The 24,563-nt window shown below is 35.4% G+C and overlaps 1 protein-coding gene across 4 annotated transcripts; it reads right to left on the reverse strand.

Moving 5' to 3' along the window:
- Positions 1–253: 253 nt before the first annotated feature.
- On the reverse strand, positions 254–22,684 carry LOC120350900 (transmembrane protein 241-like). Of its 4 annotated transcripts, none has more exons than XM_039426123.1 (6): positions 22,333–22,684; positions 15,938–16,147; positions 14,327–14,470; positions 9,629–9,759; positions 6,233–6,383; positions 254–1,756 (listed from the first exon to the last, which is right to left on the reverse strand). In XM_039426123.1, exons 1-6 carry the CDS (start codon positions 22,423–22,425, stop codon positions 1,550–1,552), a joined length of 936 nt encoding a protein of 311 aa, XP_039282057.1. In that variant the 5' UTR covers positions 22,426–22,684; the 3' UTR covers positions 254–1,549. The 4 variants fall into 4 exon arrangements, with proteins under 4 accessions (XP_039282057.1, XP_039282056.1, XP_039282059.1 ...); XM_039426122.1 differs by having other exon boundaries at positions 254–1,762; XM_039426125.1 differs by lacking the exon at positions 6,233–6,383 and having other exon boundaries at positions 22,333–22,576.
- Positions 22,685–24,563: the final 1,879 nt, after the last annotated feature.

The raw sequence follows: 24,563 nt of genomic DNA on the forward strand, positions 1-24,563 counted from the left end.
TATTGGCGTATGAAGGAGGCTCCTTTTTCCTTTTATATAATCCTTGAAATGCAAAATTTCCAAAAAACCTTGTATATAAGTCGACGCGCAGTTTAAAAAGGAACATACCTGTCAAATTTCATGAAAATCTATTACCGCGTTTCGCCGTAAATGCGCAACATATAAACATTTGAACATTAAGAGAAATGCCAAACAGTCGACTTGAATCTTAGACTTCACTTCGTTCGGTCAATTAATTAACAAAATATTTGATCTTAATTATACAAATTTATTATTTAAAAAATATATTTTCTTGACGAATAAAATATAAGTGATTATTATAAACAAGAATGAATAGTTGATATCACTTTAGATATACCAGTATCAGCTATGGAAGTATCAGTGCGGATATACCGGTATGTAAGGCAGTGGCAAGGCGGAGAATCGGCAACACTGTTTTCCTCTACAGTCAAGTGTAAAAATCCTCGATACCCTTTTTGAGAATGGACAACTCAAGGTCCAAACTTCACCGTTTCATGTGAAAACATTACAGAAATACCTCAACTTTCGCATATTTCATCACATTTCTTTGATCGAAATTATTGTAAAACTCTTCAGTTTGTAGATTGATATGATGATTCATCATTGAATTCTATTCTTACTGGTAATTATCTTCAACGCTATAGTGAGGTCCACGTTATAATGGCAATAATTGTATGCTATCCTTGTCTATCATTCAACAAAGCTGATCCCTTTCTTTCTTTGCTCTGTTGCCAACCCGTCTTTTAACAATGTAGAATTAATCATTGATTAACAAAATATTGCATCTTAATTATAAAAATTCATTATGAAATTATTCTAAAATATAATTTAATGCTTAATAGAATATAATTGATCATTCTAAACGAAAATGAACAGTTAATATTAGACTACATTAATAAACCTGTATCAGCTAAGGTCTATTGACAAGACAGGTTCGGCAACGTTGTTCTCCTATCTTTCTCCATTGCCATTATAACGTGGACCTCACTATAGAACGTGAAATGGATTTTGTATTGTTGAACACATGAATAAGGTATTTTTGATAAGACGACTACTATCTTGAAAACTCTCCCAATGTAAACGTTGTTGGTAGAGTACTAGTTTTTAGTAGAGTAGAGAGGGATAGTACTCTACCACTTGCCTTCCCCCACCACCGCTTCTCTTCTCACTCTACTCTACCACTACTATGCTAATCAAAACAGTCTCGAACTAGTAGAGTAGAGTCGTGCCATAGGCTATTAAGTTTAAGAACATATCAATAATGTTTAAAAACTATCAGTTTAAGCATATTTCAATGCTTTTTGTAAAACTGGTGTGACTGAACGGCAATAATGAATGTTTTGTATTGACATTTTAAGGTTAGTTCTGTTCACTAGACAACACAGTTCACCTACTATTCTCAATTGTAGTGGAAACAGTTGCTCGACCAAGTAAGAAGAGTTGAGTTAGCTCGGTAGAGTTAGTATGCCAGAAGCTCGACCACTAACTCTACAAGTGAAAACCAGACTTTAGAGTTTGTACTATAGTTTCAAACGAGTTCCAACTCGAGTTTGGTGTACTCTCCGAAGACCGAATGATCGGGGGCGGGGCTAAATAGCAGCAGATTGGAGGCCAAGTTGACGAACACCAGATGGAAGAGCGGAGAGGCGAAGGTGCGCTCAACGAACAGCGCATGCGCACAGCAAGCAGACAACAAAAGAGCGGCTGTAGACGCGCGTCTACTTCCTCCTGCAGACTGCAACTACAAACAAATGAGTCATTCATTCATTTATTTGCATCAAAACTATTTTCTCAAAGAAGATACAACAGAATATCAGCATCACGACTATACATCTAACTCGTTTGTTATTTTCATTTAAAATAACTAATAAATATTGATCTTAAAAAACCAATAAGACTCCCTTCTGAATATCTATACAGAGAATTTCTGGTATTAGTATACCACATCTGTATTTGAATTTGAATTATTGAAATTTATTTATTTATTTGAGACCACATACTTTTCCTTTATCTGCGGTACACATGTATGGTGCACGAAGACAAATTAGAGAACCCCTTGAGGAGCCTCGTCTCAGGACTACTGCAGCTGCGAATCATGCTTTTTCCAGGGGGGCCCGTTTATTCAATCAACTTCCTCAATCAATAGTCTCTGCACCAAGCTTTTCTATATTCAAAAATGGTGTCCGTTGTTTCTTTGAAATGAGGCAAAATTGAAGATTGATGTATTTACATGGCCTTTATGTTTACTTACTCTCTTTTACATCATTAATGTTCCAATACCGTACAGTAAAATTGAGGATTAGGTGCATGACAGTCTTTTCTTTTTTGCTTTTTATTTTTTTATGCATTCTGTTAGTTTTTCTCACTGTGTCCATTATCATTATTTTGTTTTTATATACCAGATTCATTCAATTTTCAGTGACTCTGAAAGAACAATTTTAATATAATAATGAAGAAAATTATTCTATTTATTTTCTTTTATAAGATTAGATTAGATATAAATAGGTATGATTTTGTTTATACCAAAATAGATTGTAAATTTAGTTCTTGTTTTGTTTTGTTGAATATTGGTTTAATATTTACAATATTTATAACAAATAGTGTTAAAATAGAACACAATTGATTCAGTTTATTTTAGTTTTGTTGAAGGATTTTTTAGTTTATTTTATTGTAGTTAGTTTTTTGTTTTGTTGAATGATATTCCGGTTTGTTTGAATGTGTTCTGGTTTATTGTACTGTAGTCTAAGATAAAATTATTATGTTAAGCGACTCATCCCTCAGCACAAGCATTATGCTTAAAGAGGGATGAACCATTAATGTTTCTATAGGAGCACTTACCTTTCATTATTATTATCATTCATTATTATATCATATTTTATTTTATTTTTTTAATATTGTATCTTTGTATTTATTTTATCTTCACATAGGGTTCTGTTTATTTATTATTTTATTATTGAATGTTTAATGATTATGAAATGCGTTTGTGTTTTTGAATGTATTTGTAATGTAATTCATTTTTATTGGTTGAATAAAGCATTTATTTATTTTATTTGATCTGTAGAGTGCGGCAGTGAAACTTCCTTTATTTAAAAGTAAATAAAACTCTTTGTATGGATCAGAAAGTTTGTATTTATTTTTTCTACACACATATATAAAGTTTTGTTTCAATCAGTTTTGAATACCAAATCAAGTAGGTGACATCCCCCATTCTCCATACACTGAGTAAACCGATTTCTGGCGTTTGTCGTGACTCCTGCCAGCATTGCAGGCGTTATGTTAGCAATTTCTTCCCTGATATTGGTCTTCAAATCTTGTAGGACACCTAGGATACCCCCAAAATTTCAAACACTCATAACTTTTGACACAATGCTCGAATTTCATCACAGTTCATTCTCCTCATTGCCTTTTCCGCTTCTCCTCTTTCGCCTCAATACTCATTGGAGATAGAGAGTTATGAATGATCTCATTTTTAATTCAGAATTTTATAATCTAAAAAATCTGGTGTGGTACACTCACACAAATTTCCTTGCTCATTGAACTGTAAGCCTCATTCTTAAGCGAGAATAATTTAGGGGAATAACATAATGACGGCGGCAACATTTGAAACTATGATCAGACTACTGTCGTCAAAACAGCTGTTCCACACATGAAATATCTTGACTATGTGTTCTTTTTATGAACTGCTCTACCTACCTACCTCATGCACGAGGAGGTTACAAACTCCACTATCCAAGGATGGGGTGGACCTCTATTAGTTTCCCAGGAAAAATACTCATGCCATTTGTTAGAGCTGATAAATAACTATACAAGGTATGAATTTTTAAAAAATCGGTCAAGTCATTTTTGAGAAAATTATGAAAACATGATTTTTTAGTAATTATCCGCCATTTTTCTCAATAATATTATAGAGCTCCTGCAATTTTCCCAGAAATGAGACTCATGTCAATTGATAGGGTTTATAAATAGCTATCCAAGTATAAATTTGAAGAAAATCGTTAGAGCCGTTTTCGAAAAAACGTGAAAAACATGGCTTTTTAGTAATTATCCGCCATTTTTCTGAAGGATATAACGGACCTCCGGCAATTTTCCCAGAAATGAGACTCACGTCAGTTGATAGGACTTATAAATAGCTATTCATGGTATAAATTTGAAGAAAATCGTTAGAGCCGTTTTCGAGAAAACCGTAAAAAAATGTTTTTTTAGTAATTATCCGACATTTTAAATTCAATTTTATTGAATTTCTTATTGTCGGATCCTCATGGTATAAGGACCTTAAGTTTAAAATTTCAAGTCAATCGGTTAATTAGGAATGGAGTTGTCATGTTGTAATATTACATTTTATTGGTAGCACGGCAATGTTCACAGACATACACACATACACACACACACAGACCAACACCCAAAAATCATGTTTTTGGACTCAGGGGACCTTGAAACGTATAGAAAACTTGAAATTAGGGTACCTTAATTTTTTTTTGGAAAGCAATACTTTCCTTACCTATGGTAAGAGGGCAAGGAAAGTAAAAAAAGGCGAGAGCAAATTTTTCCGTACGATCACTGGATTTGGCAGAAATAGTTAAAAACTGGAAAATGAACAGAAGTTACGAGGTTTTTGGGCCACTCTGTATCTAGCACAAGGAAATTTTGCATGAAGAAATTGGTTCTGGACTTCTCTCATGTATCCATATAATATATTAAACAATCAGAACTACAATATTTATATTGCAAGCACCAATGTATATTTATGTAGTAACTGGACTATAGATACAATATATATAATTCTCAACTATGAATGATTTGGAAAGTAACAACAGGCTTGAAACCCAAAACAACTCCTTGTTTAATAATCCTTATTAAACGAGAATCCAAATTAAATGTTGTAAATCACCCCGAAGACTTCTGCTACTGCAAATATTGACAACAGGGTAAACAGCTAGATGGAAATTCGATGAGCGCTACTATTCAAAAATCATTTGTCAGCCCGGGAATCGAACCCGGTTCCTCCTAATTGGTTGAGTTCAAAGCCATTGATCGGTGAGTGAACGATGAGACCGGTGAGTGAACGTGACTCTGAATGAAGAACTGTTTGGTCGTTGAAAGATTGCTAGACTCACATGCAGCGCTAGTATACTTGGAATTGAAATCGGCCATTGAGGGGACAACCTAGAAGATTATTACATACTAAAGATCTTGGAGAAGTTTGTAATCTATAATATTGAAAAATATACATATATTATATAATATCTCGCGCTAAAATACCTCAATGGTAGCCTTTAGTTTCAAGTAAGAGCTAGCATTGGGAAGGCATAGACATTGTGGGTTTATACCTCTTCATGGTCTTTGGTCTAACTCATAAGAAAAAAAATACATCATATCCGGTTCGTTCACTGATAAGCTCATCATACTTTTCTAACCGATGGAAAAGAACGTAGAGTAGCTGAACGTAAACAGACATGGCTGAATACGAGGTTGTTTACAAATTATGAACTCTATTATTATTATTTATTTGAGAGCAGAGTAATGCATGATTACATGAATCCAATAACATTTAAAATATCTTACAAAGCATTCAAAACAACTCCAATCACTTGCTGGTTCCCATTTTAATTGATTATACAATTGAATAGGTTAGGTCCTAGTTTTGTTTACAAATATATTATCAAGCAGCAGACGAAACATCTGTCATGACTCATGAGCAACCTTTTAGCCACAGAATGCATACAGAATGGAGGGTATCATTCTAACCAAGACTTGAGTGCACCAAGACCACGACACGCGACTGCATCTTATTGTTAGAAATTAAAATTACTGCTATATTACAATGCTGCATTTTCTTTCAAGATGGCGGATTTTGGCGTTTCCATTCTGTGATCAGGTTTTTTACTGAACGTAAAAAAACACAATGGAATTGATCAGTGGCTTTGAACGCAACAAATGCCGGTCAGGAATATTTACCCTTACACCAAACTGACAATCTCTATTTCCATCTATCTGTTTACCCTGTTGTAAATATTTGCAGTAGCAAAAGTCTTCGGGGTGATTTACAGAATTTAATTTGTATTTTCGTTTAATAATAGTTATTATCAATTCATTTGCATTTGAATAATTGCAATATCTCAGTAATTTCCATCTGTTTCCTTGTTTGACAGAAAACTGATGGAATCAGTTTGATTGTGATTGACCAGTGGTTGGTCTACTATATCATAGTCACCTGTAACTGTAATGCAAGCAGCTGTGTGATGCCAGTGCATACACCGCTGGTCACAAAACACATGGAGAACAGAGCACCCTTGGTCCAGCCAAACTCCACTGCCTCGTAGATTTCCTCGGAGACCACGCTCAACGGAAATAGAGTGATGGCACTGAAAACAATAATACAAAATGACGTCAATCATTTCAGTTTGAGAAAGTATTCTGATAGGGCTACTTGAATGTGTTTGATTATAGAAAAATCTGGTGTGGCGCACTCATACAACTTTCCTTGCCGTTATGAAAATTGATCACTTGACGCTAGTGTTTACGCGCATCTCAAGTCTACTATTTAAAAATCTGGTGTGGTGCACTCACACAACTTTCCTTGCCGTTATGAAAATTGATCACTTGACGCTAGTGTTCACGCGCATCTCAAGTCTACTATATAAAAATCTGAGCCAGCTGTTGACAGTTTAATAACGCTGGAGACATATCTCTTCATAGTGAATGATTTAATAGAATCAAAAGTTGCCAACAGTTTGTAATTGAATAATCACATTTTCTCAAATTTCAAGCTTATTTTCAAATTTAGGTGAAAATGTTACTGAACATTACTTGTAGAGATTCTCATGCTCAATCTTTTCCACTTGAAATTTTGTGTTTAAATTGTATCGAAGCCTGATAATTGGAAATCTGAAATCAAACTTTGCATAGATGGGGCGGAGCTCCTGAAATTTTTACAGATATGTGACTTGTGGCAGTTGATAGAGCTTATTAATGACTATTTTGAGTATAAATTTGATCAAAATCGTTGGAGCCGTTTTCGAGAAAACCGCGAAAAACCCTGTTTTTGACAACATTTTCGCCATTTTAGCCGCCATCTTGAATTGCATTTGATCGAAAATGTTCGTGTCGGATCCTTATATTGTAAGGACCTTACATTCCAAATTTCAAGTCATTCCGTTAATTGGGAGATGAGATATCGTGTACACAGACGCACATACACTCATACACAAACACACACACACACACACACACACACACACACACACACACACACACACATACAGACCAATACCCAAAAACCACTTTTTTGGACTCAGGGGACCTTGAAACGTATAGAAATTTAAAAATCGGGGTACCTTAATTTTTTCGGAAAGCAATACTTTCCTTACCTATGGTAATAGGGCAGGGAAAGTAAAAATTACAATTAAGTAGACAGAATGCATGTGAAGTATGAATAAATAGCATGAACATAATTTTAGTGCTCAATCATAATTATCTCATTATTATGGAATAATAATTTACAACACTTTGCAAAATGTCGTTAGTAGATACAAGTATGGTTTATTCATTTTGGCTCGACTATAGTGAGCCCCAATACGGAACAAGAGAGAGTACCTATGAGGTGATAGTAACGATCACCTTAAAAGTTTTAATTTCGATTAAATACACACCAAATTGAATAATAAAATAACACTTACTAATCACTTAATATTGTCAAATAATGTTTAACTTGGAAAATTATGATATACTCCAGTTTAGAATGATTATTATGTGATGTCAACAAGTTATATTATTTTGATCAAGTCGATTAAAATTTCTAGATAATATTTCTCGCTGATTACACAGCTGGAAATAATTCTGTTTCTCTCCCACACACGCATCTTCTGTTTCGACAGACGACGAAATTATCATCTGTTTTTCCAAGGATGAATAATTATTATCCTTTTCATGTCCTTCAGCGAGTTTACCCAGGGATGAGACCTAGTGCAATCGAATTTTTATATCATAAACCTACTATGTTCCGAATTTCGTAAAAATCGTTAGAGCCGTTTTCGAGATCCGTTGGACATAAATAACCAGATATAAATAACCAAATATAAACAGATATACAGAAATTGCTCGCTTAATATAATAAGATGTCTGGAGAATCCGGTGAACAGTTGACACCAGATACTTGTGGATGAGAAAACTGTGTGATGTCTACTGTTCACAGAACTACTAGTTATGCTTATATTTTAGTGAATATATTTATTCAACGTTATTTATTTCATTTACTTGAAAATGATATTACTTTTAGTTCTGTGAACAATAGACCTCGCGCAGTTACCACAGCCTCCTCCTCTGTCCATACTGTCCAACAGAGTAAATTGTGTCCTGTCCAGTCGTGTCGGCGAGATATCGGTGTGAAAACGACTAATGGCTGTTGGGGTTGGTGTATCAAAAATGCTAACATCAAAAGCTAATCTCCTTTAAGATCTACTGGCAACAGGTCAGTCCGAGTTGAAAGAAGAGAAAGGTCGAGAGAGATAAAATACCATTTATGTTACTTCCAGTTATTAGGCAACCCTCAAGGCTCTTGACTCCAATGAATCCAAGTTCAAATTGGTGAGGGAGTGCCACAAAGCACTCAGCAGGCTTGCAACACGCAACTCTGTGCATCTTGGTTGGGTACCTGGCCATGTAGGCATAGGAGGTAACGAGCGTGCAGATGAGCTTGTTAAGCAGGGTTCCAGTATGCCATTCTTTGGCCCAGAGCCAGGCTATGGCATAAGCAAAACAACTGCCTTCCACACAATAAGTAAATGGTCCAGGGACTTACACCACCAACAATGGCAGGGTCACCCTGGTCAAGCACTTGGCAAAAGGCTGCTGGCAGACGCAAGCCCTCGCTTCACCAGCTGGCTGGTGAGTCTGGGTAGGGGTCAGGTCAAACAGGTGATTGCCCTGATAACTGGACATGGCCACTTCAGGAAACATCTCCATTCTCCACACAATTGGACTCAGAAATAATTAAAGCCAAATGTGTAGGCTTTATAATCAGTCTGAAGAGACTGCCAAGCATATCATACTGGATTGCGAAACACTAAGGAATAAAAGATGGGCTCTGTTTGGCTGCAAGCAACCAGGTGAGGAATAGGATGTTAGTATAGGGAAAAAATTCCTGGACCTTGTAAAGGACACAGGAGTTGGATTGCCTAACTAACATACTTTGGGACACACAATAAGCTTCGGTTGACGTGTGAGGCTCTTTGAACCTTTGGATCTTTGAATCCGTCCCTTCAAAAACATAAACATAAACATTCAGTTATTAATTGCATGCGTCATTGCATACAACTAATTGACCGAGCGAAGTGAGGTCTAAGATTCAAGTCGACGGTTTTGCATTTATCTTTATGTTGATATGTTTATATATATGTTCCGCATTTACGGCGAGCCGCGGCAATAATTTCCATGACATTTGACAGATATGTTCCTTTTTGAACTTCAAGTCGACATATATACATGATTTTTTTGAAATTTTGCATCTTAAAGATATACAAAAGCAAAAGGAGTCTCTTTCGAACGCCAACATTACTGTAAAAATCAGACTTTGAAACTACTAGTTATTTCAAGTTTTTTGCAAGCTCACCTGAAAAGATTGATGTAGAACAGCCGACTGAGTCGGTTGACTTTCATGTCGACTAGGCCACAGTACAGAGAATCGGCTGTGAACACAACTATGTAGGCCACAAACCAAACGCAAGCGCCCACTTTTGTCAACTGCAACATTTTTACACATAAACAACATAAATTCAATATTCAAACTACCACATATTCTATAATAATAATAAAGGAAAGAACTGGATTATACACCTTTGAACAACTCAACTTGACTTGAAATTTTGCATATTGATTCTTAATTTACCGAGAATGGTTATAAGTCTATTTTAAATTCTTCAAGATTTCAGTGAGTTTTTGGTTTGACTAAATTCCATCTATTCACGCTTTAAACGGAACCTTGCGGAGCACAAACTGGAAAATTTAGGGTTTAATTCTAAATCTGTAGAACTTTCAAGATCATATTTGAATGATAGATTCCAAGCTGTTTCTTTTAATGAAGATATGTCTGATTTCAAGCCTGTTGAAACTGGAGAGCCGCAAGGTTCAATCTTAGGACCTTTACTACTAGTAGTTCTGTGAACAGTAGACCTCGCGCTCAGTAGGTTACATTGACCTGTTGTTATGTTTTCTCAAAAATTAATAAATAATTTATCAATTTAAAATGTCTAGAAAAAATCCTAAATAAACATAGAGCTTTCTATCCTATCGTACCGTGACGTGTCGTCCCGGAATGTGAGTGTGAGCGCTGTTATCAGGTCTGGCTGCAACTGTCTACAACGTTGATGGAAAAATACATTTTCAAGATGTTCGATGCTTTTGAACGGGTAGTATTATAGTCCACTAGACAGCTGATTTATGATGAATAATTCTATAGTCTGATTTTTACTCCAATATCGACGTATGAAGGAGGCTCCTTTATCCTTTTATATTATCCTTGAAATGCAAAATTTCCAAAAACCTTGTATATACATCGACGCGCAATTAAAAAAGGAACATACCTGTCAAATTTCATGTAAAACTATTACCGCGTTTCGCCGTAAATGCGCAACATATAAACATTTAAACATTAAGAGAAATGCCAAACTGTCGACTTGAATCTTAGACCTCACTTCGCTCGGTCAATTAAGCAAGAAATTATATTTTTCAATAATTCCATACAGTAATGAATTTTCACAATTAAGATGAAATATCTTGTTAATTAATTATTAATTCTACATTGTTAAAAGACGATCTGGCAACAGAGCAAAGCGAGAAAGAGATAGTGATATCCGCTTTGTTGAATGATAGACAAGGATAGCAATACCATTGCTAATCAAACACTGCTATTATTGACCGAGCGAAGTGAGGTGTAAGATTCAAGTCGACGGTTTGGCATTTCTCATGTTTAAATGTTTATATGTTGCGCATATGTTCCTTTAGGTATGTTCCTAGGTATGTTCCTTTTTTAATTGCGCGTCGACGTATATACAAGGTTTTTGGAAATTTTTTCATTTCAAGGATAATATAAAAGGATAAAGGAGCCTCTTTCATATGCCAATATTAGAGTAAAAATCTTTCCTTACCTATGGTAATAGGGCAAGGAAAGTAAAAATCAGACTATAGAATAATTCATCATAAATCAGCTGACAAGTGATTACACAGATGTGTGGAGAAGCCAGTCTATTGCTGTATTTCCATAAGGTGAATACTGCGTGAGGTCCACTGTTCACAGAACTACTAGTAACGTGGACCTCACTATAAATAATTTATCACTGGTAGCGAAATGAGAGAAACTGTTTTAAAAGAAAAGGCGAATCTTTTGTCAGATTGGTGTAGAGCTAACAAACTTGCTTTTATTTAAACAAAACACAAGATTTATCTGTGTCATATGATAATAGCTATTCAGCACATTTCGCCAAATTCCTAGGCTTTAACATACAAAGTAATATGAATTAGAAGAGTCATATTAATTACACTATCCCAAAAGTCACGAGGGGTACGTTTATAGTCAAGAGACTTAAGGAGATAGTGTCCCAAAAATCCTTATTAATGTTTACTATAGCTATGTACACTCTCATATTTCCTATGGTACTATACAGAGTGATTATAAAAGGACTTTACAACTTTGAAAGCACATAAATATTTATTGAAATTACTTACAGAATTGAAAAAGGTGTCATTCTGTTACAAAACACTTCCAGTTTAAGGTGTGGGTGTCATTTTGGTTCGATGTGACAGCCGTTGGTAATGCGACATACATCCCACCGATAATCGATTTCTCGCCACACTCGAACCAGCAGATCAGGCGTAACTTGTGCAACCGCAGCGATCCGAATGTGATCCGATTTCTGACCTTCCAACATCAGTCTCCCATTCAAGGTTAATAATGTTTGCGGATGATACTACTGCTTTAATAACAGATAAAAATCAAACAAATCTAGCAAATAATATAAAAAATGACCTTGATACCATGTCCTGCTGGCTCAAAGCAAATGGACTCTCTCTTAATTATAATAAGACTTTTTTAATGGAGTTTAGCTACATATCAACAGACAACAGAATTCCTCTTTCATTAACTGACAGCAAACTGAAACTAGCAAAATCAATAAAATTCTTGGGAGTTACAATAGATGAGCATTCGACTTGGAAGGAACACATACAGAGTCTTACTCCAAGTTGAACCGTGCATACTTTATGATTCTAAAGTTGTCTCGTTCGGTGGACAGAAACACCCTCATCACAGTATATTATGCCTATGTCTATTCCCATATATGCTATGGAAATATCTTCTGGGATAATTCAACAGACAGTTCTAAGGTATTTTTAATGCAAAAAAAGATTATTAGAGTGATTTTCGGGTTGAGACAAGAGACAAGAGACTCATGCAAGTCTCTCAGATTCTCACCTTGCCTGCAATCTACATTTATCAGTTATTAATTTTCATCAAGAGTAATATCAATAAATTTCAATTTTGCACAAAGAGACATGATAACTCTACACGCAATCAGCATTTGCTGTTGTATCCAGTCCATAGACATGCGACATATGAGAAGAATCCCTCTTATTCAGGATTAAGATTATATAATAAATTACCTGAGACCATTCGAAAAATCGAATCTCTAAAGCTCTTCAAGAAATCTGTGAAAAGAATCTTAGTTGATAAAGCGTACTACTCGGTGGCAGAATTCAATTAACCATAAACTCTGCACTCAATGACACAAAGTAAAATGCTCACATTTGCTCTATTTTTAGGACTAAGAATAATGATAGACCTAATATTACACTTTGTTATATAATTTTTTATGTACTGTCACTGTTTATTTTACCTGTTAGAAATCTTACTTAGTTCTAAGGATGCAAGTATTTGACAAATCACCTATCAAATGGGAGTATTCCCAATATTATGATGTAATTTGATGAAATAATAAATTTCGGAGGTCATTAAGATTAAAAGTAAAAGAGAACTTGTTCATCTTGTTCAGCATGATGGTGCACCAGCTCATTTCCACGGAGAAATTTGGGATTTTCTAGACAATTGCTTTCAACTTCGCTGGATTTACCATGCAGGGCCAATTGCATGGCCACCTCACACACCAGATTTAATACCGATGGATTTCTTCCTGGGGGGTTTCATTAAGGATAAGGTTTATGTTCCGCCTCTACCAGACAATCTTAATGAACTCCGAAATCGGATCACATTCGGATCGCTGCGGTTGCACAAGTTACGCCTGATATGCTGGTACGAGTGAGGCAAGAAATCGATTATCGGTGGGATGTATGTTGCATTACCAACGGCTGTCAAATCCAACCAAAATAACACTCACACCTTAAACTTGAAGTGTTTTATAACAAAATGACACCTTTCTCAATTCTGTAAGTAATTTCAATAAATATTTATGTGCTTTCAAAGTTGTAAAGTCCTTTTATAATCACTCTGTATTATGGGGAAACTACAAATATGCTTATTCTCTGTTTATTTTACAAAAGAGGGCAATACGAAATATATGTGAAGTTTCAACCCTTACGCATTGCAAAACTATTCATTGAGCTTAGAATTATGTGTTTATACCCTGTATTTTTATATTTCAATATTATTGTTTGTAAAAACCAATTTGATGTCCTTTTCTAGTCATTCTGAGATTCATTCCCACAATACTAGAAGTGGATTGAACCTGAGAAATGAATATTGTCGGTACAAATCCAGTCATGTGAGTTTTAGGGCTTGTGCAATTAAATTCTTCAACCAATTACCATTGGACATTAGACACTTGTCTGTGAGAGATTTCAAATTAAGAATTAATGATTTTCTAATAAGAAACTACTTTACAATCTTAATGAATAGTTTACGAGTAGCTTCAATATGAATAATTTATAAATTGTGAACTTATGCTCTTGTATAACAATGGTTGTGATTTTTATGACTTGGCCGATACTTGTTTATACTTGTCGTTGGCAATAAATGGATTTGATTCGAGACACCTGCTAGTTAATAATAAATTAATCACTATTATAGATTATTGGATAGATTTAACAATATAGAATGAAAAAGACTAAGAAATTGTCAAAAACCACAGATTTATTGATACTTAGAAAGACCGGTTTCGGTTATTACACCATTGTCAATCTCTGATAAACTCAGTTTAAATCTGTGGTTTTTGACAATTTCTTAGTCTTTTTCATTCAATATGAATAATTACCACAATATCAACTTCTCAACTAGACAAATAGATTTAACAATATTTCTTACCTCATAGTATTTCCAAAGTAGAACGATCCCAGATGTAAGAATTACTGAGGCTCCTATTAAATTTATGAATCTATTATCCGACTTTAATACTAAATTGATTATTGCTTCTGATGTATTGACACCACATAGAAATACTGGAACAGGCTGAAAATAGAAATATAATAAGTAAATCGACTTGGAACAATGAAATCATTGTATGAATGAACAACGGTTTGTTGTAGCATAATGTGGGAGAATTGCAAATTGCATCTGAAGGAAAAACTAATTCAAATTTCTGCTCTGCTTTTTTTACAAATTGATAAGCAGGACTTAGTGCCGGTTAGATTTTAACCGAGATTAATTTGACGAGAACCAATCAGAGAAGTCTTTGTAAAAGTTGCTTTACTAAAAGACCTTCTTTCATTGGTTCTCGTGGAATTAATCACGGTTAAAATTTAACCGGCTTTTGTGCAACCGGCACTTAGACTATATGATAGGTAACCTTTAGTTTGCCTATGATGAGATTCACGTTATAATGGCAGTGAAATTTGTATGAAATCTCATACAATCTCTCACTTTTATCAGAAGTAATTAACATACATTATAATACTGTATTATTTATTTATTCTCATGTAATAATTATTTAACAAAAGCCAAATTAATATAGCAGAGAATTCAATATTTTGTTCATCTATAATAAAGGAAAAAAAATTGGCTTATACATGGTCGGAAATACACGAATGACGCATCATCACGTCTGAACCACTGGACTGATTAACTTGAAATTTTGCATATAGATTCTTAATTTACCAAGGATGTTTATAGGCCTATTTCAAATTCTTCAAGTTTTCAGTTTGTCAGGTTTTTAATTAAACCCTTGCGGAGCACGGGTTACCTGTAAATTTGGGTTTTTGTTTCAATATATTTGAAAAATTAATAAGCATTTGAGTGAAAGCTATCAATGCTTCAATCTTTAGAAGCTATAGTGAGGTCCACGTCAAAATGGCAGTGAAGAAAGATAAGAAAACAACGTTGCCGAACCTCTGTCTTTTCAATGTTATCTATAGACGGTAGCTGATACAGGCTCATTGATGTAATACTAACGGTTCATTCTCGTTTGAAATAATCAATTTTATTAAGCAAGAAATTATATTTTTCAATAATTTCATAACTGAGATGAAATATTTTGATAATTAATTATCAATTTTGCATTGTTAAAAGACGATCTGGCAAAGCGAGAAAGAATAGCGCTATGCGTTTTGTTGTATGATAGACAAGGATAGCAATACCATTGATAGTCAAACACTGCCATTATAACGTGGACCTCACTATATAAGAAGTATGCTAATCTAATAATAATAATGATATTCGTATGGCTTTTATTGGTGGGGAGAGTTCCTGATGGAAGTATCCACCTCGTCTGGATATATCATTTGAGCCGTCAATGGGCCTTACGACTGTCATACTTCAGCCGGGACCGACAGTTTAACGTGCCCATCCGATAACACGGGAGTGACCTGTTCAAAAAACTTTTACCTCTGAGTGGGGTTTGAACCCGGGATCTCTAGGTTGCTACGCAAGCACTCTATCCACTAGACCAGATGCTAATCTTATGAAGTGTGATAAACTTACAAGCAGAGAAAGTGCTTTGGATCCGGTTACAAGTTGCAGCACATGGAAAACAAGATGAGGAGCAAATATGGTGAAACCAGGAGCGTGCACTGATTCCTTGTACTTTTCTCTATCAACTGATTTTAGCAGAAACATTATAAGTGTAGTTGTAGCAGTTTGCCATCCTTGAAGCACTGTTGGATAGGTGAAGTTGAAGGAGGATAGAATGTGCTGTGAACAGAAAGAATGATTGATGAATATAAAAACTCTGAATATCAACTCATACTTATAATAATAATACACCGTGATTCAAAAAGAATACCACAACTTTGAAAATTGATTGATCTCTGCAAAGAATAAACGGAGAGTAAAGCACCATCAGTCATCGATTAGAGGAAGCTCTGAAGATTTTCTAGTTCCTTATTTAGTCCCATTGGCACTCATCTGTCCGTGCCTATTTGCATAAAAACTATCCGAGGCAATGGATCGGCTGCTAAGCAGCTCAAGACAGAGCACTTCATCACTGGCCTCCAAGAAGCCCTGAGCTCACCCCTTCCGATTTTTTTCTGTGGGTGTACGTTAAAGATAAACTGTATCGACCTCCTCTACCAGCTAACATTGAGGAGCTCAAACAAGAAATAACAGCAGCTATACAAACTGTTACGCCCGATATGCTACTGAGGGTGTGCAACGAGTTCGAGTATCGTATTGATATCACTCGAGTGTCTGGAGGGGGTCACATTGAACATTTGTGAACTTATTTTCTAGTGGGGGAAAAACTTATTTTAATGCTCTTCATTTTGATTTACAACCCAAGTTTCTATTATATTTCCTTGATTAAATACATATTTTCAAAGTTGTGGTATTCTTTTTGAATCATACTGTATTTATTCAACACAATACAGCAAACCATATAGTTGAATATGGTCAGATAATACAAGAATACAAAATTACACATGAGATGTCACATTCAAACTATTTTCAATGAATCCTTTTTAAATGTAAAGTAATTTGGTAACTTTCTTATGAATTTTGTCCCCATATAACTGGTCTTCTTTTCAAATAATGCAAGTCTGTGAGGCTGAATAGTAAGGTCATCTCTATTTCTAGTATTGTATGAATGCGCCTGCGCTCTAGTAGTGAAGCTGTCAATATTCTTTACCGCAAATAATATTACTTTAAAATGAATATACAGGGTAAAGTAAGAATACCAAGATTTTGAAAAACATTTCGACAAGGATGATTCAAACCCAAACCTGCTACGTATCTAATGGCACGTTTTTACAGAGTGAAAATTCTAGCAATGTTCTGCAATGACGTGCTACCCCATAACTCTATCCCGTATGAAATATGAGAATATATAAGTGCATAGTACAGTGTTTATTCCAGTCTCATTTGGCACGTAATTGGTCAAATTCCTCAAAACAAATAAATGACTGCTAAATTTGTTCGCCAGACTATCAGTATGGCATTCCATGAAAAGGTCCTTGTCGACAATCAACCCAAGATAATATTTCCTCCCCACAGTACTAATTTCATTGATTGTAGATAAATTAATTGTTTCAAGTGTTTGTGTTTTGTTTCAATGTGGAAATTAGTGAAGAATTGGAAAGTCGCACATAACCTTTATTTGGACAATTTATTTTATGAAATTGGGATGAAAAGAAGTTTTGGACTGTAGTCTGTTTCTTTGTCCTTGAGTTGATTGTAAATGATAAATAAATATTGAATACAGTTAAATATTGAAAACTTTCTCTTTCCTCACTCCAACACTCGATAGATATGAGGATGAAGTTGTGAGTGGGATAGAGAAAAGGATACCTTTCCAAGGATTATTATCCTTGTTAATTATCCTAACATGTTTAATTGTCTGCTTTTTGTAAAGTCAAATCTACATTTATTCTCAACTCATGACAACATTCGTTCTTATAACACAAGGAATAAATCGAATCTGAGGAATGAGTACTGCTCTTACAAATCCAGGCATACGAGTTTCAAGGCCTTTTCAATAAATTTTTATAACCATTTACCACCAAATGTTCGAGATTTGACGCTCAGGGGATTTATTTATTTATTTTTATATTTATCACATTGTGCACAAATACTTAAAATGAGGAGAGGCACAACAGGCTCATGCCCAAAACTGACCCATTTCCAATTTATACTATACTGTCCAAATGTTGGTTATGTCACTTCCACTTCAATACTCAGATAAACGAGCAAATTTTGAATCACATAGATACTATTAGAGTCTAAAAACAGAAAAAAATCTAGAACAGTAACTTAATAATCATTCAAAAACTGATCAAAAAATAATCATAAAAACATTTAAATCATTCATTTAAAATCATTTAAACTAAGAATTAAGAATTTTTTTTATAAAAAATGGTTTTTATAGTGTGTATGAATATTTCAATGTTAACATGGAGTCTATCTAGATTTTTAGGTAATTGCTATTGTTGTATGATCTCTAATATAGTTTATAATATTGACGTGGCCGATACAAATTGTAAAGTGTTTATCTGTGGTAATAAATTGATTTGATTTGATCGATTGATTGATAAGGTTGAGACTGAGGATAAGAATAAGGATTTGAAAATCTCTGACACATTTTCAACAATAGAATCACCAATGCTTATCCTCACAATAATATACTCACACTTATTACAATATACCAGGGTCATTGTTTTCAACCTCCGATTGGCCATAAATGAAATACGAATGTATAATAATGATAGAATATTTATTTTCACCAATATCTAATCAATCTTATTTATACATAATTGAGGCATTTGTCATACCAGTGGACCAGACTACCCACAGAACAACGTCATAGCCCACTTAAACGCATTTGGCGACAGCATTTTATCATAGAAAATAGATACCGTAGCATAAGAAAATATCCCATGGTATAGGTCGTTTATGTTCCAAATTTCACTGTTAATTCAAGCCGATTACTGTCGACTATTATTTCCGTTTTGTTATGGTGAGAATGAGTAAAGGTGCGTACAGATTTACGCGCCGCGAACATGCGCAATTCACTTTTAATCAGCTGATGCCAAGCTTTTTTATATCTATATCTTATACCGTTTCGGTAAAAATACAGATATAGTCAGCTGATTTGAAAGTGAATTGCTCATGTTCGCGGCGCATATATCTGTACACACCTTAAGCGTCACATAGCTTCAAGGAAAAGAACATGCGCAATTCACTTTTAATCAGCTGATGCCAAGCTTTTTTATATCTATATCTTATACCGTTTCGGTAAAAATACAGATATAGTCAGCTGATTTGAAAGTGAATTGCTCATGTTCGCGGCGCATATATCTGTACACACCTTAAGCGTCACATAGCTTCAAGGAAAAGAACTACGTAGACTATCGGTTTGAGTTAACAGTAATGACATAAAAACACACATATACCGTAAAATTGAGTTTACCCAAACTTGAGTTTGGGGAGAATGTATAAGTTTTACCAGTGGTCAAGTCGGGTTTGTATGATGGGAGACCGAAATTATCAGATTCGATTCGTTGGTTGCACCATCTCTGTGATGCCGAGTTGCCATTAATAACAGCGATTCCGAAAGTCATTTCAACTGACGTCTTTCATATTCGGAGACCAATCACGTACATCAACGTCACTCGTAACGTTTCCTGCATAAACTCGAATCATTCTTCGTTAGATTTATGCTGAACTATTGCCTTTTGCTAACAGAGCTAAATAACGCTGCACAAACCAATCATCACTTGGCGGGGGACTCGAGTAAGGCAACAAAGTTTCTGAGTCTATTGCACGATAACAATTGACGATTTGGATGCACCAATCATTTGGTGGAGATGTCAAGCTGTTAAGCACTATTAAAATCGCCTCCTTACCGCTTGTCTGTGTCAAGATATGTGATCGGATGTTGAAAAAACATTACCCTTGTAGAAGCAAACCTTGAATATATACGGTAGCTTCTTATGCAAATTATGACTGACTGGTGCAACACCAATTAATTAGCTCTTAATCTGAACCAAACACAAAGTCGATCAGTGTCATATAATATGAATTCTTCGCACTCTGTTAAATTTTTAGGTATTTACATCCAGTGCAACTTGAAATGGAAATCTCATATAGACTATACTGTCTCTAAAGTTACCAGTTAATCTGAACAAAACACAAAGTCTATCAGTGATTGATAATAATATGAATTCTCCGCTCTCTGTTGAATTTTTAGGTATTTACATCCAGTGCAACTTGAAATGGAAATCTCATATAGACTATACTGTCTCTAAAGTTACCAGAGGTGTCTTTATGTTGAAAAAATTAAGAGAAATAGAATTAGTTAAAATATTATTAAATGTATATTATACACATCTGCTATATGGCGCTATAATGTGGGCAAATTGCAGCTACTCCTTATCTTTTTGTATCACAAAAGAGAGCAGTTGGGACTATTTGCAATGTACCACCTCTTTCTCTTAGCAAGCCTTTATTCATAAGACTGGAAATTATGAGTTTGCCATGTATTTTTATATACCAATGCTAGTTGTTTGTGAAGTCTAACTTGAATTTATTTTCTAGTCATAATAATGTCCACTTTCATTACACACGGAATCGATTGAACATCCGAAATGAATTTCACTATTATAGATCTAGTCATACTAGTTTTAAGGCCTGGGTATTCAGATTTTAGAACCACTTACAATTAGATATTAGAGAATTAAGTTACCTAAAAAGGAATACAAACAGAAAATTAAAGAGTTCCTATTGAAGAAATGTTTTTATAGTTTAGAACAGTATTTTAACATAAGGTTGGACAGCATAGTATAATGTGATACTTTTTTATGTTTAGTGTTAAGTTGTATGATTTTCATGTATATTGACAGTGCCTGTACAATATTTTATTGACCGAGTGAAGTGAGGTCTAAGATTCAAGTCGACGGTTTGGCATTTCTCTTAATGTTAAAATGTTTATATGTTGCGCAATTACGGCGAAACGCGGTAATAGATTTTCATGAAATTTGTCAGATATGTTCCTTTTTTAATTATTGCGCGTCGACGTATATAACAAGGTTTTTGGAAATTTTGCATTTCAAGGATAATATAAAAGGAAAAAGGAGCCTCCTTCATACGCCAATATTAGAGTAAAAATCAGACTATAGAATTATAAAACAGCTGACAAGTGATTACACAGATGTGTGGAGAAGCCAGTCTATTGCTGTATTTCCATAAGGTCTATAGTTTCAATCAGGTACTTGTGGATGAGAATACAACGTGAGGTCTACTGTTCACAGAACTACTAGTATAATGTGTCTTGGACACTTAATGAAATTTGAATTTGAATTTTGAAAATCTTTTTCAAACTATATTGTAAATATTTTGTGTATCATTGAATAAATAAATAAATATATACGGCGTAGGTAAAAAGCGTACTGTACCTGAGTACAGATGTCAATCGTGTTTTAGTGAAATGTTTACAATCTTGTTACTTGTTAAGTTTCGTACAGACTTATGCGCCATGCACGAACACCTGCACTTCACTTTCATCAGCTGATTATATATGTAATGACTATGCTTATTATATCTGTATTAGTAGAGAAACAGTAAGATACAGATATAAAAAGCATAGCATCAGCTGATGGACAGCAAAATGCGCGTGTTTGTGGCGCATAAGTCTGTACGCACATTAACACACACTTTTCTCTTCTCCAGGGCTCAAGCCACCAATTATTTACTGAATTGAGGAGTCACAGCACCAAGACGCTACTATACTTGGCAACTATAAACTAGTCAAGCAGCTGATTTGTTGTCAGCTTTTGGAGTAAACCAGCCATAAAGGTATTTTATAATAATTAGGAATATAGCAGTCAGACATGCACAGTAGGCTTCCTTCAACCTCCGCATTAAAAAACAAGGGATCAAAAACTTGCCAGAACATAAGCCTATCTGTAGTTACATGCATTGCTCAAACATTCTCTGATCGCTGAAGTCATGAAAGCTTGTCCTTTCCTCTTTGCAGAGGCAGGGTAATATTCCTGAGATGATAAAATAGTCTGAGTGTACTTGAGTTGAATATTGGAAACCAAATAGGTAAATAGTAAGCTATGCTGATGGCACCTCAATAATAGAGATCAGTAAAAATATAGAAGACCTGCGCGGACTGATGCAAGTTTCTGAGGATGCTGTGGCGGACTGGCTCAGCGTGAATGAATTTCTCCTTAATGGACCTAGTCCATGGCTTAGTCCTAGAAATGGTAAGCAATATGACTAAGATCGGTTAATTTTATCTAGTTTGATAAGATAATCGTTACAAAGATGTCCAAAAAAGTAGGCCTATTCTATTATAATGAAATGTGCATCTTATTAACAATAATTCTTTCAATAAATACAAATAATGTGGTCTTTATTAATTATCTAGATAGTTTACTGACCTTATTGATGCAGAGAGTAATGGTAAACAAGATACAATATGATGCTCCATTGAAATTAAAAACTGTGGAAAATATATCAACAAGATATTTCATATTCAACAGACACCTTGAAGGTTTTGTTTACATAACGTGGATTGTTGGGATCAGATTATTAAGTAGCTCTACTCTTATAAAATTGCTCTATTTTGATTGTGAGATATACTGAAAGTATATCATCATCAACTATTCATCGTTGTTTGATTATAAGTTAGTTATCACATTTCTCTTAAATAAAAGATTGACTTTCATAAAATTTCAATTTTAATATCAACATAAACATAACCTATATTTCGACAAACCAAAATGCTGCAGACTGCAGGTTTGGATCTCTAAGCTCATAAAAATGTATTATTCTGACTAATTGCTAATCTATAGATGGTAGATGGTCATGATAATATTTCATATATATATATATATATATATATATATATATATATATATATATATATATAATATATATATATATATATATATATATATATATAGCGTTTCTTTGATGATTGAATAATATTATAGAATAATATATTACAGTCAATAAATAGATCTGGTAATAAACTGATGATAAACTGATGATCTGGCCAGACTTAAGGGACTCATGCTCACCCTCAAGAACCGATGTGAGGATGGTGATGCTGACAGCTCTGCTAGATATAGAAACTTCAAACAATTCTACAAGAGGAGGATCGAGCTGGCTAAGAGGTTGGCAACTGAGCGACAGATTGAGGATGCACCTAACCAATGCAAAGCTGCCTGGGAAGTGATAAATACAAACAGATCCATGCCACGGAAAAAGATCGACTTTGCAAGCCCGGATGATTTTAATGGCTTCTTTGTGGGTTCGGTTCAGGATATAGTGGATTCCCTGCCTGATGCTGCCATTGATTGATCCAATTAATCTGTTGGAAGGAAGAATCCAGCCGGGACAGGAGCATCTCTCCTTCTTTTGCCCCACCACACCAGCTGCCTTGAGGAAGATTGTACGCTCTTTCAAACCCTCAAAAAGTCCAGATGTGTTTGGCATGTCTGTGAGCATGCTTCGAGAGGTTGTTGATGCCATTGCAGTTCCTCTCTCTGCATCTGTCAATGAGTGCTTGAGGTCTGGAAATTTTCCTGATTTCTTGAAAACATCAAGAACTGTCCCAGTCTTCAAGAAGGGTGATTGTGAGAACCTTTGTAGCTTCAGGTCAATCTCCATAACTCCTTTCTTTGGCAAGGTGATTGAGGCAGTGATAAAGCCTCAGCTGGAGGCTTTTTTCGAGGAGAATGGCCTGTTCTCCAACAAGCAGTTTGGTTTCCGAGTTGGGAGATCAACAGTGGGTGCAGTCGACCATGTGGCTGAGTGGATTGATGCTGCCTTCGAGGATGGTGAGTCTCTTGCTCTTGCTCTTTGTGATCTAAGCCAAGCCTTTGACTGCGTGGACCATGGCATTCTTCTTAGAAAGCTGAGCTTTTATGGTCTTAGAGACTCTGCCCTCTCCATCTTGGGCTCTTACCTTTCGGGAAGGACTCAGCTTGTCTCCCTCAGTGGTGTGGACTCCTGGACACTTCCGGTAACTTTTGGTGTTCCTCAGGGATCGGTGCTGGGGCCTACACTGTTCCTTGTCATGATAAATGATCTCGACGACCACGGTTCATCTCTGATGTTCGCGGATGATGCATCTCTACTGTCATCGGGTGCTGAGCTTGAGAGGCATCTGCGGAGCATCTTCGATCTGCCACTTCTTGGTTCCTGGCTAATCGATTCCAGCTGAATGAGGAGAAGACCCAAAGGATCATCTGCAGCTTGTCACGTGAGTCGCGTGACCCTCAGAATCCAGTGAAGCTGCTGGGTTTTGTCTTGGACAGCAAACTCAGCTGGAACAGTCATATACAGCAAGTAACCAGTCGACTCTCCCACATTTGCTTTCTGCTGCTCAAGATGAGGGGCCTGGTGACTGAGAAGTACCTGATAATGATGTATCACGCGCTCTTCCATTGCCACATTACCTGTGGCTTGCTTCTGTGGGTCATTCAGCGGGGGCTGCTGATGTGCTGAGACTGCAAAAGAGGGCTATAAGAATTATAACAGGCAGCGATCATCTTGCCCACTGCAAGCCCATCTTTGCTCGCCTTGGTGTACTGACTCTTCAGCCATTACATCCTCCTGTGCTTGGTGTATGTCAAGAAGATACAGCATACTCTAGCTGCCCTTA

The sequence above is a fragment of the Nilaparvata lugens genome, chromosome 4 (genome assembly GCF_014356525.2).
Source record: "Nilaparvata lugens isolate BPH chromosome 4, ASM1435652v1, whole genome shotgun sequence".
In the NCBI taxonomy this organism is placed as follows: domain Eukaryota; kingdom Metazoa; phylum Arthropoda; class Insecta; order Hemiptera; family Delphacidae; genus Nilaparvata; species Nilaparvata lugens.

Excerpts from the sequence above, each read along its gene's own strand:
- LOC120350900 (XM_039426122.1), bottom strand. The coding sequence starts at position 22,425 with ATGAAATATCTTGTTGATATATTTTCCACAGTTTTTAATTTCAATGGA. Across the intron at positions 14,471-15,937 it reads CCAAAGCACTTTCTCTGCTT|CCTGTTCCAGTATTTCTATG; the intron begins GTAAGTTTATCA and ends TTCTATTTTCAG. Across the intron at positions 6,384-9,628 it reads TTCTACATCAATCTTTTCAG|TGCCATCACTCTATTTCCGT; the intron begins GTGAGCTTGCAA and ends TATTGTTTTCAG.